We start from the raw sequence: 20,905 nt of genomic DNA, 5'->3' as shown, positions 1-20,905 counted from the left end.
CAAATCAGTGAGGACGTAACTTCTGCAAATTAGCATTAGTTGAGATGAATGCTAATACAATGGTTATGGTTATATTCTGTAATATACAATACTACTTTATCTACACAATATTGTATTTTTACCACTGGCAATGTTACAAGGTTTATAATGCAATGTAATATTTTTGTTAAGCATTCAAATTCAGCACATTTCAGTGCCATTACAAGACAAAATACTGAGTTGTTACATGATTGCATCTTCTATTTTAACAAAAAAATTTTTTTTTAATATTCTGTTTTACAACATCTAATGACATCTCTGTCTCCTAGGGGACTTGAGATAATCTGTCTGGATGATACTCAGCAACCATCCTCTTTCCTCAGTTTAACACTATTTGTCTCAACAATCATCTTCATTTTTCATGCAAGTGATATGTATTACTTTTGTTTTTACTTTAAGATCATTTGGTTTAAAAACTCCCAACAAAAATGAACAAGACAAGCTCATCCATACATCAATCAGTTTATTAAAACAAAACATTAAATAATAAACATATTTACATGCAATGAAAATATATGACCTGTCAAATTACACAATGTGAAGTTGTGAAAGATATTGGTAAGCCTAATATACAAAAAGATGCAGTTGTGGAGGGGCCGACTTTGCTCTCCATCAAGCGTTATTGCAGTCAAAAGTCTGTAAGAAGAACCTGCACTGGGATCTTTTGCAGCCATGGTTTCTTCAACAGTTTTCAGCCATAGGCGTATTTGTCTGTTACAGTTTTATCATTTGGAGTCATCTGTCCACTCAGCTTCATTAAGAGCTTCACAATAAGGCCAGCCTGTAAAGAAATAATGAACACTTGAGAGACAATATTTTCATACTTTCAATTGCCGTTTTTCATTTTATCACATACAAAAAATTTTCAAAATAAATTTGAACGCCTTGAATTTGGAAATATCCTTGAGTAGTTACCTGTTTTGTGTGCACAATGAAGTTAATTTTGTTGTCACCGCTGTGTATCTGGAAGTACTGGTCAGCATGTCCAAGCTGCCACATGAATGTGCCATATTCTAAACTGATGAGAAGGACCTAGGAGTGCAGAGATTTAACAAATTATCATATTAACAGTGCACAGCATGTTCAATTAATACACAAAACGAGACTAAAAAAGGACACCCATATACAATATTATCACGTATTACTCTCCATTCCAAATAGATCAAGCCTATTGATGGGGTTTAAATTGTTGAAATCATAGACTATAACCAGTAACTGAGATATTCCGTCTTAAACTAAACATAAGGGAACAGTTTGACACAAAATACAGCTGTATAGCCCCCTGCAGACACAACAGACATATTCAAAATCATCTGACAAACCACATCGATCACTTTGAACTTCTGTCCCCTTGAGTTTAAATCAGATCACAGAGGAAAATTTGGCATTCAGCTTAAGTTTGAAATACGGCATGTTACCTTGGTCTCCATGTTCATGAGGTGCAACCCCTTCGTGTTGACCCCGACATAGACACGGATGACTTTGTGGTTGCTGGCACTGGCCTTGGTGTAGACCTGGCCTGTAAAGAAAGCTGCTCCATAGGTCGGGATGTCCCAGCAGTTCTGCAGGAAGAGTCGCTGCAGGTGGTGCATCTCTTTGCTCACCCCCTCACTGGTGCTCAGGGCCTGTCGGAGCAGGAGGGAAAAAAGGCATTGAGTCACCTCAGGGAGTAGTTGAGTTTCATTTGAAGAGTGAAAAGAATTTTTACAATGAAAAAACTGAGCGTACTTTGTATTCATGAAGAATCCTGTTGGTCCAGTGGTACGCTTTGCTTTTCACCTTTGATATCGGCACAATAGATTTTAGATTTTCCTCACTGTTGAAAGTAAAACAGAGAAAAGCAGCTCATTCCTTTGTACACCAATCAGGCAGAGTTCGAGTCATTTCTGCACTGTAAAATCACAGTGTTTAAACTGAATTAATGTCTTGTGAATATTATTCATGCAATTCCTTAATAGTACTTAAGCCTGACATACCGCAGATGAAAAGTTTTATATCAGTGCTAAATGTATTTAAGCATAAACATAATTTGAAAACAGTCTTTTACTTGAGGAATCCTTGCTTGTGCTTCTTGCTCTCATAGTTGCCGTAGATGATCTGCAGGAGGAGGCTGGCCAGAGTGATCAGCTTGCTGTCTGGAGCAGGAAAGAAGCCCTTCAGGAGGCAGTGACGCGCTTCGTCGAACAGGATAAGGATGGCCAGCGGATCATCCACCTGGAACAAGACAGTATGTACCAGAATGACGACTTTCTACGTAACATAAACACCATATATTGAAATTAGTTGCCTCTTGTAAAATGTGTGCTACCTTTTTCTCAATTTCAAGTGGCAGGCGGACATCCCTGCGGAGAAAGAGCTGAGGTGTCTCCCTTTGGGGATCCAGCACTGTCAGGTCTGTCACAATTTCGGTCCAGATCCGCAGGTGCTGAAGGGGCTTATGGTACGGCTTCAGCTGAAGGTCTGACACATAACACACACACACACACCAATATTTTCTCTTGTAGTGTTTGGTTGTGGTTGGTGTCATAGCCTTTGGATGAATGTAAGAGCACTTTCAGAACTCGTGTTTAAATTGTGGACTCACGGAGGTTCTCGGAGCAGATCCAGATGGTAAAGTACTGCTGGGTGTCCTGAGAAAGACGCATGCCCTCCATGATCTGCTGTACCGTTGTGTTGTTGCCGTGCTTTAGCTCCACAGAGCGATAAGAGCCGTCCATGCGGTAGATACGCACCTTCTCATACTGTGGAAAACACACACAGACATCATAAACAAAACCAAGTGAAACAGCGTAGCCCTATGTTATTAAAAACTAGTTTTGAAAAAATTCACCTTGACCTGTGTTTGAGGAAACAGCGCCATCTAGTGACACATGTATTTAACTGCCATGGAAACACGTCAAAGACATTGAATAAATGTCAAAAACTGATTTTTCACTTTCCTCCATGAGCACAACAACATGTGCACACTCCTGCATCCTTTTCATTTATGTAAGCGAATAATATATATAAGTCATCCGGGCATAACTATTCCTATAGAACAGTTTGAAGCACGTGTGCAGATACTAAGGCATAAATATGAATGAAAAAGCCTGACATATCATCAGCAAAAAACGAAAACAAAGTCTTGCAGAAGCTGCAAGGAATCACTTTCAACATGAAAACTGTAACAGCTGGATATGGCTGACGAAGGCACACACTGCCGTGAGATAGTTGCCATGTTTCCAATATAAACGGAGTAATCGGTGTCTGATGTGCGACTCACAGGTTTGCTGCTGGCTTGCTGCAGAAGCTTCACCGACTCCTCCCATTCGTTCTGTTTGTTCTCCTCACACACTTGTAGAGGTGATCTCTTCTGTTGGTCTTCTATATGCTGTTGGTAATATTTTCTATTTATTGTCTTCCTATTGTAGCTGTCATGAGATTTACTATGGTGAATCATGATACACATACATGTGTGTGGTAATTTCCAGTATCAAGCAATTTACAATTAAACTTCTAAAATCTCACACAGACCAGTATAAACAATATCAAATATTCAATACGTCAAACTGTAAACACATTATTGTTGTAAACTGTGTCAACACTGGGAGAAGGCCCTCTGCTTATCATGATGTTTATATTAAGGACAATTTTTTTCAATTCAAGCAAATCAAATCAAATAAAATACTAAAGTAGTTAAGGTAAGCAGTCACACTGTTTTGCTGTTTTTTCCAGTTTCTATAATGGATATAATGTTGTTGTATGTTAACGGGTTAAAGAAAGACATTATTCCTGATGGACAGTAGTGCATGTTGCTGTAGTATTGACACCAATGTAATGTTGAAATTATAAGAGCCATTTGATAATCATCCACCGCAGCTTTGGGGAAAAAGAAGAGGAGTAAAGTCTAAAGACAAGACAAGAATCACATTTCCTACCCGGTCGATCTCAGGGTGCTGCAGGAGGAGTTGCACTATCTCTGCGTGGCCACCTCTGGCCGCAAAGTGCAGAGGGGAGCTGAGCTGGCCGTTCAGCAGGTTCGGATTACAGTTACCCTTCTCCAGCAGAAGCTCGGTTGCTTTGACTTTACCGTGCCTGGATGGAACCAAACAAATACAACTCATCATTAACAGGACCAAACAAAGTCCAAGGACAAAAAAAAAGACATACAGATGCTGCAGACTTCATCAGGCAGCGAGACAAGTGTCAGACTCACCAGCACGCATAGTGAATAGGAGCCCAGTGGTCACTGTCCAGCTGCTTGACTGAGAAACCGCTTTCCAGAAGCTTAGAGAGCAGATCTGTGTCTCCTTCACAGGCACTGCGGTGGAGAGGAAAGTCGTCCACCCACTGGCGCTCCCTGCAGAAACAGGGGAAGTTTGTGTTGCGTATCTGTCTAACAGCATTTTATCACTCAGATTTCGTGCAAAAAGAAGAAATACAAAGACACAAAGGAGAGTAGAGGTTGTCAGCAGATGGCAGTAACGACAGTGTTGTTTGTTAAGAAGTGAGAACTCCTCACTTGTCTTCTGTCACACAGTTGGGGCCATGTTGCCACTTTTCCCTCTTGGGGATCTGGATCTTAGAGTAGTCCGGGGCTCCCAGCCCAAAGTACGGATTGATGATAACTTTGTCCACCTGTTAAAAAGTACAGATAGATTTTGAGAGTTTATATAATTAAGAAAAATCATCTTCATTTAAAATTTCCAAAATTATTACAGCCAAGACACTATCTTTGAGGCATCCCATCTGATCAATCAGTGACATCACATATCCATCAAGTTTCTTGCCTTTCAAGTCTCTTCTGGTATAAAATGAAATCCAACAGATGTTCTAATACAGAAACATCTCCCTTCCCAAATACCTCTTTCTAAACGCCACCTTAAAGTATGATGAGGGCTCTCACCCGGTTGGTGTACTGCAGATCGGAGCCGTAGAGTGGGTTGAGGATGCACATGTCTGCCTTCTCCAGTGACATCATCTTGCTCTTGATCTCCAGGGCAGTGTAGCCCATGTGCAGACCCTCATCACTCAGTTTGCCCTCGCTGCCGTAGGCCGGGTTGCTGACGTTGGTCTTCACCCGCTCTACGGGTGCTGGCCGGAACAGAGCGGGGATGGCGTGAGGTACGGTGTGCTGCTCTGCTAACCATCTGTGGAAGTCAAAGAGGAAAAGTTAAAGCTGCATACCTGTGCCATTTACTTGCAAAAGGAAGAGCATGTTTTCAAACATATCCTCACTTGTCTAAGGACAGGAGCATCTTGGAGGTGATGGAGCAGAAGTGAGCGCTGGTCTCACTGCACACCCGCATGATGTCCTGGAAGCAGTAGAAGCTTGGGCTCCCGGCGCTGTAGACAAGCTTGCTGTTGTCTGTTCGGAAGGACTCATTAATGTACAATATGTGCAGTTTTAAACTGTGTTTTACAAAAATTCCCAGTTGTAATCTCAATTTACAAGATACTGTTTTGTGCTCACCTTTAACACTGACTGGCACGACAAAAAGTGAGGCCTCTTTTCCTTCATTGGCTCCATCAAGAGGAAATTTCTTCATGTGCACCACACGTTTTCCTGCAAACCAAAACTGTGTTTAGAACAGTGGTTTCTAAGCCTCTAAAAACTATTTAAATCAGATAGTCTGAGAAGGTAATGTCACCCTTTGGTTGAACTGAATGCAACTCATATACATGCAGCTGGTGACATGGGGTCATGAATTAGTCATTGCTTCACTTAGGGGATCACAAGGCAAAGAAGTTACTGCAGTGAACCGCTGGTTTACATGTAGTCTTAAACTCATTTACTCATTTTAAAAAGTAGAAATATGCATGAATGCCACAAATGTCTGAGACTCACCTATGAAGCCTTGATTGTTGGATATCGGTCTGATTGTTTCATCAACATAATCCAATATGGATTTGGATTTGTCTCCTCCTGCTTGGATTTTTGTTGCCAGGAGGACTTTCTTTCTTTTCTTCTCCTTCCCTTCCAACGGCACTTCAATCAACAGGATCTGTACAGGCATCAGATGAAACAAGCAGTGTTTTTATTCATGATATTATATGTTACATTTTAGATTGCCTTTGTCTGCTTTGGACTAGATGTTGAGGAGAGCAGGTGATCAAGTGTCAGATAGCACATTTACCTCGTAGGCTTTGGCTCTGTACTCCTTTGAGCTCAGGCTGACTTGACTCTTTGGCCGAATGACAGCTACAAACACATCCTCGAGGCAGTCTTCGTTGCCCATCGTGCCAACTTTTCCTCAGTCCCGACAAAGCATCCTACACAAAGGCCAAATGCTGTGCAGAGGCATGCCTGACAGAAGATCACAGATGGAGAACATGTCATCAAAACAAACATTTAATTCTGACTGGACTGATATCCAGCATGTGCACATTGCGGTTAGAGCTGGGCAAAAACAAATATCATAATAGTTTTCAATCACTAATAGAAGATCAGTAGTTCTTGAGATGTTGATGCTTTCATACAGTATGTTGGCAGATCTGAACCAGTTACTGGTGTCAGAGACAATATATCTAATGTTGAAGCACTTCTCTGGTTGAATTTTGGCAAATGTGAGGATGTTCTGTTTTTATCTTTTTATATGATGATATTTGTTTAGTATTTATTTCTCATTTCACTTAGTTAGAAGGACCAGTTGAATGCAATTTTAAAAAAAAAACAGAAGAAATAACATTTGATAAAACTTAATGTTATAATAAATTACAATTAAACAATATAATTATCAAAGATGTTTAAATGTACCTTTGTTCTTGGCCTTTGCTACTGCTATAGTAAAAATCACTCAGTGGCAGAGAAACTAACTGCAATTGCAGGCCATGATCAGAGACACTCAACATAGTTACTCACACCAGCATTTATATTTATGGCCTTTTATGCATAATGTATAAAGCATATACAACCAACTGTGACACTTGATATTGTGAAGTGTTATGCTGATAGGGCGTCAACTCAGTTATTTTCATTACTGATTACTCTGCCTACTATTTTCTCGTTTCATAGTTTTAGTTTTGATTAACAGTTGCTGATTAATTGAATCAATCGACTTATCAGTTCAACTCTGATGCTTTATAACTGTGGTAATAACACTTGATAATACGTTACAGAGACTCAGCAACAAGGCAGTCTGAACGTTATATGCGTTAAAGTGAAAGTACTGCACCCAAATGTACAGAAGTAGAGAAATAAATAAAATAAAACAGACAACAGGCGAGTAAACCACACCTCGGTTGGCTGTATGAAATATCTTAACAACGGAATATGTTGATAAACGCGTTTAAATCTTAAAGGTAAAATAATTTTCATAATCATTAGATCAAAAATCAACTTGTTGAATTTGAAGGAAAGTCACGCCCCGGAAACCAAATTCTCTGTTGTCTTTAAACAGTTATTACACCAAGTCTTTTACATACTGTGTTTTACATTACACCTCGTGCTGCCGGATCTATCCAGGGTTCATATATGTTCTTCTCCACAACAACCAGGATCAACTTTTACCACTGAACCAGCAGCTGTAGCCGGGATGCTGCTAACTCACATCATCATCGCCTTTCCGCCCGTTGAGCAGCGGAAACTTACCGAAGTCGACGTGACTTGTCCTCAGACAGAGCAAACACCGCCTCTCCCCGCCTTCAGACGGTGTTGCTGGGTTAGGTTGATCAGTCCGCAGCCGGGACGCTGCTCCGGGTGAACTTCCACAGCAGATTTATGTTAAAATTGTTCGCAGGCCTTTAATTTGGGGCAGGGCTGCAGAAACAAACAGAGGAATCACGTTACGTTTCGTTACAGCAGCTCCGGCTGGAAAACAGAGGACTCTGGCGGTGAGGGGGACTCAGTGCGGGCTGCACAGCAACACAGCAACACAGCAACACAGCAACACAGCAACACAGCAACACAGCATTATGCATAGACCTAGAACCAGTGGAGGTGTTCGTACTCGTCTGTATGTGTTTAATTGTAGAAGCACAGCTCATATTCCATCACTTATGAAACACACCCATTTCTATGGAGGCCCAAAGTGTTCAGTATTAAAGGAACAAATAGTCCTTGATGAAAAACACAATGACATGAATGAAAGCAGACAACATATCACTTAAATCATGAAATGATTAAATTGATGTCTAAAAAACAACTTACAGTTATGAAATACTATTTCATCCCTCATCCTGAAGGACGGAGGATTTGGCTTAAATTTTATGTTATTTTTTATTTTGTCAGATGTTTTTATTCTACAAATTGCCTTCTTCCAAATTCAGTTTTTATTTCACAGAATCATTTACCTTCAAAGATAGTACTATTAATCAATACTGACACTTTTTTCAAACTCTTCATTAAAGAATGTGTTTTATGGCTGCGCTTTTTCATGAAATGGAAATACTCCAAATGTTTGCACCTCATTTTGGATGCATTTTCCCAAAATTCAGCCTGACTTTCAAACTCAGTATTTGGTAACTTTGGAAACTTTGGGATCTCTGTTAGAATTTAAATTAATGCTTTGGAGGTTTGAACAATGTTTGGCATCACAGCATGAGGTTGTACTGACAGGAATCTCATGCAGGTCAGGGACTAATGACATCATATGACATTATCTTTTATTACCATGATTGCCCTTCGTCATTGTCTTATGATGATTTGGCATTCTAGCATTTGACCTCTGCAGGTTAGCTCAAGTTAATTGTTTCTCTGGTATTACTTTCAAATATTTTCAACCAATGTAATAAGAGCTGGTTTTTCTAGAAGAGGCGGGGTTGTGTGTGCTGCGTTGATACATAGTATTAATACATTTTGAACACAGAGTTGTGCCCGCAAATGTACAATTTATACATTTTAATTGAAACGATTGTATAAAACTTCATCATTTATTGGCATGTACCACTAAGCAGCTGAAACATACAGTGGTCCTTTTTGAAACAAAAAATAACATACAATGTCGATGCAATAACTAAATGCTGCAATACATATATCAGCTGCAGCTCGTGTGCACAAACGCAAACATGACTTTGGTTTATATATATTTGTAATATAATTTGTCTTTTTTATTGGTCCACAGCTGAGAGTACAGATGTGTTCCCTGTGATGTTGCCTTCAAACCCAGAGGATGTCCTCTCTCTCTGTCGGTCCACATTCAGGATGACTTGTCTTTGTCTTTGCACTGACTGAGCACCTCCTGCATCTTCTTCTGGATGTCCTCCACCCTCTTAGACCACTTCTCCCGCACCTCATCTTCATCATCCTCTGTAACAGCTGTGTAGCCCATGAGAGCGATGAGGCCCATGTGGAATAGGTGGGAGATGTGTGAACAGCGGTACTCCATGATCTCGCGGTCGCCATCGCAGTTTTCCAGATACACCTTCAGCAGGGGTTTTCCAAACACAGAGTTTGTACCCATAACACCACGGTAGTACACGTCCAGGCTCATGTCACTCTTGTCTCTCTCGTATATCTTCTCAAAGGTCTCCATGTAGCGCTGGGAGTTGTCTGGATCTTTCTTCACCTGCGCCACCATGCTGTTGAAGGCAGTGTACTGGTGCTTGATGTACTCTTCATACTTGCCATAGGTTTCGTTTACCTCGTCGATGCGAATCTGCCTCAGGCATAGTTGGTTCTTTTGCGAGATGCTCTCTAGCTTGGTGTGGATTGCCTGGAAGTCCTTGTCCAGAGCATGGCCCTCCTCGTCAATCAGGCCCTTGCGAGCCACGCCAACCAGGGAGGAGACGATGCCAAAGATGGGGTCGATGGAGGAGGCAAATGAGGACACCTTCTCGACGCAGCACAGCACCTTGGCTGCAGTTTTCTTGATCTGTCCTGCATCAGCCATCACTGTTCTTCTGCCAATTTAAGGTCCACACAATGTGAGTCTGGAGGCTGTAGAGATAAAACAAAACAAAAAAACAGGCACCATATGTTATGTAAAACTGAATCCATACTCTGCATAGTACCCCAGCATCGGACCACAACCTTTCTAGATATAGTAAACAAGAGCTTAAACTCACAACTAAGTCACAGAGAGTCAAATATTGCTTCTTCTTGCATTATCCTAAAAAGTAAGTTAGGGCTAACTCTGAGGTTACTGAGCCTGCAGCCCACATGTCACCAGCTGCTGCATGTATGCCGTATTGCAAAAGGTGTCATCTTACACTCTAATGTTACTAGCAACAGGTCGCCCACATGGGGGTCTGTGTTGTCTAATGAGACACACAGAGCTTCAATGTGTGAGCAGAGGAGGATACTAGAGCTGGAAGTCAAGAATATTTTCATTATTGATGAGACTTATCATTGTTTTTTTGATTGAGCAGAAAATATCAGATATATATATATATATATATCAATATAAATCAGAATAGAGTAAAATATGACCAACACAATTTGCCAAAGCCCACATTTACATATTGAAATAACTTGTTTTGTTTTACTAATAGTCTGAAACACAATATACTTATTTAAATATCATAGACAACTAAGAAGACCAACAAATATTCTGGAAATTATGAATTTTTAGCACCACAGACCCAAACCCAACTGTAACTGATTTATCCTCATAGCTTTGATATTACTCATCCATCTCAATGTTGTCCAGCTGGAAAAATAACTCAGGAACAACAGTGGGTGTGTCGTCATTTGTAGTAACACAAAAAAGACTGGAAATAAACAAATGGTCGTGATCTTCAGTCTATCATCTTTAACAGTGCAAATAAACTTCAGTAGCTATTTGGCAACTGTAACTTTAACTTTAACTCGAGATGTGCTGCTGTTTTGTTTCAAGCTTGTTTCTCATTTCCTGATTTCTATCCAAGCACACATTTGAATACTCAATCATTCACTCACTTCACTTTCATTTCATCATTTCCAGCTGACTAAGATATCACCCATAATCCAAATATCCTTCAGAGCTGAGATTACAAAGCACTTACGCAGCAGATGTTTACTCACCAGAGATAAAACTGTTGGTATCCCTCTGTCTACTGAAATCGTCTGGCTTTCCTTTCCACCATTTTCCTTCCTAGTCAGAAGAGGGGCCGCCCCCTTCATGCCAAATAAGGGAGCAAACACAAGGAAGTGACTCATGCATGCCCTGTGCTGATTGGATGAGGGGAGCTCTTCCAGCTGCACTCCAGCTCCAACCACAGGCTGCAACACAGCTACTGAATGACAGGGTAGCCTTTTCATTGTGTTGTTGTAATTGTAGGTCCCCACGCCTTCCACACCAGTATCGGTGACCAAATACCACAGATCATGATCAGGAATCAGTAGTGAAAGAGAATGTCAGAATGTAGTATCAGGAAACACAATCTTTATATCTGAGCATCACTGGCAATGCAGTGAGTTCATTTAATTTCCAATTAGAATTGATAAATAGTAAAGACTGTTACATTTGATAAAGTCTTTAAGCGGCTACACTCACAGAGCGCACAGATGTAAAGGATGAAGATATATTTTATCACTTATGTCAGCTGGTATCAAGACAAGCAGATTTGGTTTAGTTTACCAGCATTTTAAAATACAGTGGAGATAAATTTAGTTTGCTGTGCTCACAGCATTAAAAATTAACAGCTACAACTTGTATTGTGCCTGTCTACCTCAATGGAGAAAGCACTTTAAAATTTGTCATTCACTCATTCACATAATCTTTTCAAAATAAAACATGGAAACAATGTTGATAGAACGACCAAGCAACAAGGTCATACTGTGCAACTCAAGTGCACAAGTAAATATCAACAAGGCATTAAATATAGCAAAGAATATTTTAAAAAATTCAACAGCAACATCTCTTGTATTTATATTAATTAATTACAAAATGAAAGATGTGATGGTCTAAATTATGTTTCTCAGCCTTCTTTGTCTTCTTGACTCTTAAAAAGTATCAGAATCAGCCTTTAAAATTCTCAGCATGTAATTTGTGCATAATTGTAAAATTCACTCTCCTCCTCTGATCATTAAAGCACCTGGACTCTCTGACATGTGACAGTTGGAGAAGCACAGGTGTAAATAATGAAATGAATGATGGTGAAATTTCATGTAGCAGCTTAAGTTTCAGGGTCCTGGCATTTGTTCATGCTGGCTCCCTGTCACACAGTCACACAGCACTAGGACACACAGAGCCATTGTTAATGTGAGCAGTAACACTTGTGCTGTGTTTCCTCGTATGTTTAAAGTTAAAAGGTAAAACGTCTTCCGTGGAAAAAGATATCGTCGCAGTTCATCTCCCACATGGTGTCAGACTCGAACTAGGACAAGACCCAAATGCACGACTCAAAAGACGAAAGTTCAACTAAATGATATTTATTGACAAAGTACAACAGAAAATCTCTCTCAGAGAGGAAAAAACAGCAAACGCCAGAGAACAAAAAATCACTCGGTGAGGAAACAACAAAGTAACAAAATAACAAAATAACAAAATAACATGACTAAGCACAAAGTAGCAAAGTAACAACACTAGAGTTGAGACTAAATGAGAGACAAAACAAAGTAATAAAGTACACAGCCTGAATTGACAAAGACTTGCAGCGTGGGGCCGGGAGGTTCATGAACAAAAACAAGACGAACTGGCACAGAACAAAGGGAAACACAGGCAGATCTACACAAGGTAATGGGGAACAGGTGGAAACAATCAGGGCGGGGAAGACAATCAGACCAACGGCAGACACCAGGAGGAAGGGCAAGATACCTGAAACGAGAGGAGAGTCAAATGTCAAAATAAAACAGGAAGCGACGAGACAACATAGACACAAGACAGAAAACTGAACACAACCAGACACAGATCATGACACATGGCATGCTGAGAGTGTCAAAGTGTCAAGAGTTTTTTTTTCTGGAGGATGACTTTATTGTAAGAAAGGCCTCTATGAAGTTCAACATATTCTTTTTGTTTAATTCAGTATTTTTGTGGTGCTGACAGTAAAAATCAACTCTTAATTTATACTCAACTCTTAAATTTATAACTTAATACTATACTATACTGCTCTCTGGCTTTGCCCCATAGGGTTATGTCATATCCTTGACTAATGTCAAGAATGACACACACAGAAAACAGGAAGCTGTTTTCTGTGGGTGTCTGTGGTAGAGGTATGTTGACCTTAATGACCTTGCATCTTGTTCGTCTTCCTCTTGCCTCTTGTGAATAATCTGTTCCCATGTTACATTACATTAAAATACTATTTGATTCTTCACTAGAGGCTTCAAGAACAAACAATTAACAGCCCGCTGTAGATGAATTTATCTTAATCTGTTGTTTGCTTTTAATAAAACAATGTGTGAATTGTTGATGTAACCATAATATGCTTATAACTAAGTGACTTTTTTATCAAACTTGCTGTGCAACGTTACAGAAGAACAGACTGAACTTATGATATTGTTTGAAGGCCACCTGGGGAAAAACAACTCCTTATGTGTTAGACATCCCGGAACAGAAGTAAGACAAAAAACGAGGAATAGAGTAGGGTATTGTTTCTCTTTGTGTGAATCTCTCACAGATCCACCGCCACGAGGGCTGTCCCGCGTAGGAGAGTCATATAACACGGGGTGAAACAAAACAGAGAACACGTGGAGGAGCAAAACAAGAAGACAGCGGCATGGACCGATAAGAAGAGACTCAACCCACATTGTATCACTTTTTTCTATGTGAGAATATGAAAGACGGGGTCAGGAAGAGGTAGAGTGTCAGACTTCGTGATCTGGCAACACTGCATGTTGTTGTCATGGAGACATAGTTTGGCCCAGAGCTCTGTAACGATCTCCTTTTTCTAATGCTATTTTGCTGTTAGCTTTAATAAATGCTGGGATTTGAACTTTGAATGAGTGTCCTGTTTCCTTCATCAAACCAACAGGCGAGTTCAGGTGACGAACTCAACACCGCATAATATTTTTTCTGTGTCAGATTTATTAACAGTATAGGTGATACACGGACAAACACTTACCATCAGTTTTATTTTATAGAATTGTTGAATGTTTGCAATGATTTGGCAAATGGTTAAGTATAACACCAAACACCAATGTTGCCTTTAACCTGGATTCACCTGGCCTGATTATTTTTTAAAAATTGCAGGAATGTCAGGAATATTTTTGTATACTCTGTGTATACAACCTGTATTTACAGCTAACCAAATATTCAACAGGACAAGGACAAGCCTGTTGTGTAATGTTTGACCTCCCACATAGTGATATGAGACAAAATGGGAAAACATCTGCAGATTTTTCCAAGTACTATACTCTCTCTCTCTCTCTCTCTCTCTCTCTCTCTCTCTCTCTCTCTCTCTCTCTCTCTCTCTCACACACACACACACACCAGTCACACTCTCCCTGACCCCTCAAAGCTCAGGACCTCAAGCTCCCTCTGCCTGTGTCCTATGAGGGGTCAGACTGTGCTGAGGTGAAGGAATCTGTGGCATACTCGTCCAAAAATGTTAATTTCAAGCATATTTGTCATAATGATTTCGTTCATGCAGTGCTGTCTTGCATTTTCTCTGATCCAGTAGGCGTCTGGCAGATAGACTGTTCTCATAAATACAGTACATATTTTGCTGCTTCTTGCACTACATTATCAGGTGATTTTCTCTTTTATCACCCATCAATCCTCTGATTCAACACTTGTAATACAATTGTGTTTAACAGATTTGTGCATATTAGTTGCTGCCAGGTTTCAGGAAAAGGTAACGAACATCCAGCTTGATGACAATTAATCAGTGGTGGAAAGATTTTCCACCACTGACGGGTAGGAACATTTGGTAGGAAATGTTTACTGATAGGTAAGAGCCAAGAAAGTTTTTTGCAGGGACATTTGTTGGATGATGTCGACCTGGTCAGATCAGATATGTGGATGTGAATGTGGCTATCAGTTCTTTTGTAACAACTGAGATAAGAGTGTTCTGGGAAGAAGGGTCTATCAGGCCAGATTTGGTGTTGTTTTGTTCCTGTTTTGAGTTTTTAAAAGAGAGATGATTTTTGTGTTAGAGTGGGATGTCACTTGCACATTTACTGAGTGTTGTGTGTAACTGTACCCTCTGTGCGCACGTTGAAAAACTGCACCACAGCGTGACAGAGGGAAATTTACCTTTTCCTCCATAACATTCATCTGACAGCCAACGTTACTAGTTCATTTCTAGTACTAGTTTCATCATCAAGATTTTACATAAAAGAACACAGTACATTATTAAAGATGAAGCTGGTGCTTCTCAACCTTGAGAGAGCGAGCTGATCCCTGATCCCTGGGTTGGGAACCATTAGACTAAACTACCTCTATACTAACTTTATATAAAGTAGTTAATATAGTGACCTCAGCTACAACAGTAACACCCTTACTACAGTACACAGTGATGCATCAGTATTAACTAAAAGTGTTGAATGTAATAAAATAAATAACCACAAGGGCCATTTTGCTGTAGAATGAATACTTTTACTTTTGGTAGTTAAAGTACGTTTCTCTGATAATACTTATGTACTTTTACAAAAGTAAGATTTTGAACTTTGACTGCAATGATATATTTTAATATTGCGATATTAGTACATTTACTTCAGTTAATGATCCATGTGCTTTCTCCACCACTGCAATCAATACTATACATTTCTTAGTGCAACAAATACAAAAAATACATAATTTTCTCATCTGACAAACTAATGTCTTATAACTTCATGGATTTTGTGCATTTGTATCACTGCTACAGTGTAAAAAGCCGTATTGCATTGATTGCCATCATGGTGCTTGCCAGTTAAGTTTTTGTGGCAGCTAATTTATACTTTAATATATAAGACATGTTATATATTAGGGTTGGGGCCTTCAGTAGGTTTGGTACGTTGTCATGGTTGCTGTAGTGGATTTTAGCCTGAGAACAGAGAGAAACTGGAGCACACCGATCAGCTTGCAGTGTCTAGTTTGTAGGAAAACATATGTACAGCAACAGAAGTGCAAGTTGATCTGTATGATCTTGTTTCACACCTTTCTGAAAATCAAGCTTTGTCTTAGAGGCAACAGATGCCCTTGCTGGATGACGTGATAATGTTTTCTTGTGATGCTCCAGAGATGAAAAAGCTTCCATACAAACTACATCAATTTGTGTTTTTTTTTTTAACACCAGGATCAAGTCAAACACCTTGAATTTCCCCTCAATCACCAGATACACAATTTTGTACATAACACCTTGTTTTGTGTCTTATGTCATTTAATTTGTTTTATTCATTTAATATTATTCTTTTTGGTTCTGCACGTCCAGAACCTCATGTTGGATTGTGTCATTTGTTTATCTACTGTTCTGTGTTGCATGTAGGTTGTTTATGACCAAACCAATTGAATCTCTATATAAACTTCAGGACTTACTTATATCACGTAATTAGCTGTTCTGAAGACATAATATACTCTTCCTCCTTTTTACTTAATATTCTCTCTTTTGGTTGTTTCTTTTATTTTGTCCACCTCTTATAATTTGATTAAAACTGTGGGCAGTCACAGTGAGCCAGACCAAAAGTCAAAAAATGTTTACTTTTTTTTTTTTCTGAAAATAGCATTTTGTATGCAAAAATATGTTTGTAGACCTTAGTATATTCAATTTTTAAAGTTGAAAGTTTTCTCTGTTGGAATTCTTATATCAATATTGGGCCTATTTTTGGTGCTTTCACTAACTGATAAGAAACACTGTGGGAAATCACTCAGCTGCAGTTTATACACATGGGCCCCCCCATGTAAGAAATCATTTAAAAGTTTTCAGATTCTTTCTACTAAAATAATAAACCAGGGCAAAAAGTCAGAAAGTGGAGTCTAGGCATCATTTTGCAGTGGCCTGATTCATTTTTTCCTACTCCTTGTCTTGATTTGAAAACAGGAAAACATTGTTTCAGTCTATGATGCAATGTGTTTCTGAACCGCGATAAATGAGGGACGTGACCAGATGAATACCCTCGCACACACACCACACCCTCACGCACAAACACACCCCTCTACTCGCACCCCAGCATGCTAACATAGAGCTCAGCTCCTCTGTGGTATTTCCCACAATAACATCCCGGGTCGACACACCAACTCTGTCATTTTGTCTCTGACCCCTCCGCTGCTCTCTCTGTCCCTTTTTCTGTCCGTCATCTCCAGGCACCCGGACCAGTCTGAGGACGAACACCTCCTGGTTACAGGTAGGAACCGGAGCAAACCAGAGCAGCACATGAACACATCAGCAGGTCTGACACAGCAGCAATGGATGGTTTGGTTCAGTTTTGGGATTAGAAAGCTTTAAGCCTGCCATTGAATTTGCCTGGAGGGGTGAGCTGAGGTCGACCTCCTGGACCGGGATTGAATTGTTTCCACTGTTTGTTTGGTTTTTTATATTGGCTGAAATACCTTCATGCTGGGAGAGGGCTTTTTTCTTTTTCTTTTTTTTTATAAGTATGCAGGTGCATAGTTGCCTGGGAGAGAAATAGAGTTGAGGGGAAATTGAGTTTTATTTCAGGCACTTTAATTTAACTAAGCATCCTGTAATCAGGAGTGCAGAGGTCAAAGTCAGGGAGAGAGAAAGACTCAGCGATATTTATCAATTGAGTAAAGGGTTCAAAAGTTTTGTTTGTATTAGCCCTATGACACTAGCAAGCATATGATGTGTTTACAATAATTTCTCAGGTGATTGTTAACATCTTGGTTGTGTCGCATCAACTTTTAGTCAGGAAAATACTCCATAGCAGTAGAATGATTTTAAAAAAACCTGAAGGATTCATTCAGTCAGTCTGAACAGGTGAAGTGTGACTGAAGTTGTATTATTCTTGTCTTTACCTCTGATGATCATAGACCCTTGATCAGACGTGAGAAATCATCATGATTAACATCAGAGGACGCCCAGTGAAAATGCAGAAGATGTTCACTGAGCTGATGGTCCTTCTGGGGTGAGTGTGTTGAAATCATGCCACAGATGGATCAACAGACTGATTTCCAGTGTAATATCTATTCCCATTTTAGGTTTGAATTCAATTCAGCAAAACTTTATCCCCGCACAAGCAATTGTTCTAAGAACATCTCCACCCAGATCAGCAAACACACTCACACAATGAATAAGAAAAGAAAGAAAAAATACTGTTGATCACAAATGCAGAGACCAATCAAAGGTTTAAAACAAAAAAAAAAATACACAAATACATTTATAAATAGATATATCCAAAAATGTCCAAAAAAACCAAAAGTAATGAAATTGTAGAAAAGCAATAATTTCCCATGAAAAATGATCCATTTTTAGAATCTGTAGCACATTATTGGCTGGACCGCAACAGCAGGGCCAGCCCTAATGTCCCTGACTGACTGAGTGATGATATTTCCACTATTCGTCAGCCGAGTGTCTTGTCACTGAGTTTGAGTCTCTGGATCAAACAGGTTCTATTTGTGAAGGACAAATAAATAATTGAATATGCAAATAAATGCAAAGGACACAGAAATAAATACATAAATGTAGATATCCAAAAATAAATAAATAAATGTAGAAATATAGAAATAGCCATTTTTATTACCAAAATGTTTTTATTTTGCATTCATTTTTGTATTTAATTTATTGATTTCTTATGATATGAAAACTTGCCAGGTGGCTGATGTTTAAAGGTTGATGCATTTACTGGACAAAATATGTTTCTGACAAACGTCTCCTACATTGTAGAGTCATTGGTTTGAGTTACAGTGCCATTCAGAGACCTGACTATGATGACACACCCAACCCGGAGTTCTTCAACCCGTCCTGGATGGCCAGTATTCCTGATGATCAGCCGCTGTCTGAGGTCACCATGCCTGGGACCCACAACACCATGGCTCTGTACGGCGGTGTGTATGCTGAATGCCAGACCTGGAGCCTGGCCTCTCAGCTCCAGGCAGGTGCTCGCTTTCTGGACATCCGTGTGCGCCACTTCAAGGGGAACCTCACCATCCATCATGGGGTGTCCTATCAGCGGGCGCACTTTGGCCATGTGCTGGAGGGTGTAGCTGACTTCCTACAAGAGTATCCCAGTGAGACTGTACTGATGCGTGTAAAGGAGGAGTTCAGTGAGACGAATGACATCTATGGTGCTGTGGTAGACTTCATCCACCGCTATGCTCACTGGGACCTGCTGTGGCACAGCCGGCTCGTGCCATCCATGGGAGAGGCCCGAGGGAAACTCATCATCTTGCAAGACTTTTCTGGGCCAGACTTGGGGATGCGCTATAGATCCCTGGACATAGCAGACAACTGGAAGGTATGAAAAGTTATGAATTGATATAAACTGCCTTTTTAAATGAATGCTCTTTATTGAATTTGATAGTTCTCACCCTTCTACCACGCCAACAGGCTACAACATTACATTTTAAGTGTGGAAAAAAAAAAAAATCTGAATTATAATTTTAGAAAAAAGATAAATACATGCAGAGATAATGTGTTGATACAGATCATTCACAAGATTTAATACCTGCACAAAACACCAATTTTTTTATTCCATTGACTGTGGTTTCCGTATTTACCTTAGGTTAGTAGACTTATGGTAAATTTGATTGTGTTTACTTTACATGACACATTACATCTTTCCACCACAAGGCATGACAAGGGACTTTTGGATTTTTTTCCTATGAATTAGGATAAGACGACAGACTGACAGGCAGGTGAATGCAACAGCATTGTAAATATTGGTAGAGCAGGCAGCCCACTCTGGTTTTACATTGAAAATTCCTGTAAAACATTCAATAGGTATAAGGTGAGCATTGCTTAAACCCAGAAGTTATGCAGATCAGGGCACAACCAAAGTGTGTGAGTTAGAGGAAATGCTTTTGAACTACAATTTTTGGGTGACTTAAAGTTTACTGCTCTATGTAGGTTCCCACACTTCTGCACGTGGAGGAGAAATGGCAAAGTGTCTATGAACATCTGGAGAACGCACCTGCAGGAGACCAGGCCCAGATCTTTCTCACCTACAGCAGTGGAGCTGGTGTGTTCGCGTACCCCAGAGCCGTCGCTCAGCGCATCAATGCACAACTGTACAACTACCTTAGGTCCAAGAAAGACCTGAACCAGCGCCTTGGAATCATATGCATGGACTTCCCTGCTGCTCCCATTATTCAAATGATCATTGACTTCCAACTAGAGTTCATGAAGAGCAGACAGGCCTTTAACTCAGTTCCTAGCAAGGCAAGTTTGAAATATACAATTTCTTCACTGAGAAAGAGGAGGAACAAAGATTTTGATATTAATATCTGAGTGAAAGTCAACCATGTATAGGGAACTGATCAATGACTGTACAATCAATAAGGTATCACTATGGACACCAAATACGGCAGTTGTAGCTTGGATGCAATAGTGAGGTGTAACTTTACTACCCTACTGTAATGAATATGATTTTAATTATTATAAAATTATACCTCAGATTGAACTTGTCATTGTGTCATTCACCATAGAAACAAAATAAAAATCACATCAAATTAATCAGAAGTGGCAATATGCAAAATTTTGTGCAGTAATTAACTGATGTGGGAGTGTATTACAATTGCTGTTTTCACACTTATTGTGAATATATGTCACTAGCCAGGTCATTGCGTACCCGTGGTAAAGCCCAGATAAGCCAAATAAATAACTATTTACCATTCTAGCTGGAGGAATGAACACCGGTCCAACACCTGGGACAGAGGTTTATTGACTTTGCAGGGGTCGCTGCCAGGTTGTGTGGCTTTGCGTCTCTTTGAACGGCCATCAGGAGTTGTGTTTGAGCCAGGGTGGATGGAAGGAGTGACATTTCATTGTCACAGGGTGGCAGTGTGGCTGCAGGGGTGCTTAGCACCAGACTGTGTCGGTACTAACATCCTGTACTGGCTCAATAGGGAGGTGTGTCAACCTTGTGTGTCACAAACCCACAACTGTCACACTGCTGTTTCGCTATGATTTGCTGCAATTGAGCTACATT

At 39.9% G+C, this 20,905-nt stretch overlaps 3 protein-coding genes across 6 annotated transcripts; 1 reads left to right on the top strand and 2 right to left on the bottom strand.

Moving 5' to 3' along the window:
- Positions 1–485: 485 nt before the first annotated feature.
- Positions 486–7,822, bottom strand: krit1 (KRIT1 ankyrin repeat containing). Of its 3 annotated transcripts, none has more exons than XM_023409920.2 (17): positions 7,610–7,822; positions 6,156–6,325; positions 5,867–6,023; positions 5,492–5,584; positions 5,257–5,386; positions 4,925–5,168; positions 4,541–4,656; positions 4,235–4,378; positions 3,957–4,113; positions 3,302–3,409; positions 2,624–2,780; positions 2,348–2,499; positions 2,087–2,253; positions 1,768–1,855; positions 1,458–1,664; positions 955–1,071; positions 486–820 (listed from the first exon to the last, which is right to left on the bottom strand). In XM_023409920.2, exons 2-17 carry the CDS (start codon positions 6,255–6,257, stop codon positions 731–733), a joined length of 2,229 nt encoding a protein of 742 aa, XP_023265688.1. In that variant the 5' UTR covers positions 6,258–6,325; positions 7,610–7,822; the 3' UTR covers positions 486–730. The 3 variants fall into 3 exon arrangements, with proteins under 3 accessions (XP_023265688.1, XP_023265689.1, XP_087031162.1); XM_023409921.2 differs by lacking the exon at positions 7,610–7,822 and adding an exon at positions 7,444–7,586; XM_087175036.1 differs by lacking the exon at positions 7,610–7,822 and adding an exon at positions 7,461–7,582.
- Positions 7,823–8,870: 1,048 nt separating this feature from the next.
- On the bottom strand, positions 8,871–11,077 carry rpz2 (rapunzel 2). The gene is made up of 2 exons (XM_023409816.2): positions 10,961–11,077; positions 8,871–9,895 (listed from the first exon to the last, which is right to left on the bottom strand). The coding sequence occupies exon 2, from the start codon at positions 9,846–9,848 to the stop codon at positions 9,156–9,158; it is 693 nt and encodes a 230-aa protein (XP_023265584.1). The 5' UTR covers positions 9,849–9,895; positions 10,961–11,077; the 3' UTR covers positions 8,871–9,155.
- Positions 11,078–16,926: 5,849 nt separating this feature from the next.
- On the top strand, positions 16,927–20,377 carry LOC111657590 (uncharacterized). Of its 2 annotated transcripts, none has more exons than XM_023409814.2 (4): positions 16,927–17,188; positions 17,790–17,884; positions 18,643–19,213; positions 19,825–20,377. In XM_023409814.2, the coding sequence occupies exons 2-4, from the start codon at positions 17,817–17,819 to the stop codon at positions 20,203–20,205; spliced, it is 1,020 nt and encodes a 339-aa protein (XP_023265582.1). In that variant the 5' UTR covers positions 16,927–17,188; positions 17,790–17,816; the 3' UTR covers positions 20,206–20,377. The 2 variants fall into 2 exon arrangements, with proteins under 2 accessions (XP_023265582.1, XP_023265581.1); XM_023409813.2 differs by having other exon boundaries at positions 16,928–17,143.
- The last annotated feature ends 528 nt before the right edge of the window (positions 20,378–20,905 follow it).

This window comes from Seriola lalandi, unplaced genomic scaffold (assembly GCF_002814215.2).
Source record: "Seriola lalandi dorsalis isolate HSWRI2012SDOR001 ecotype SW California unplaced genomic scaffold, Sedor1 jcf7180002054408, whole genome shotgun sequence".
In the NCBI taxonomy this organism is placed as follows: domain Eukaryota; kingdom Metazoa; phylum Chordata; class Actinopteri; order Carangiformes; family Carangidae; genus Seriola; species Seriola lalandi.
Note: the sequence above shows the minus strand (reverse complement) of the source record. Positions and strands in the feature narration are given on the sequence as shown.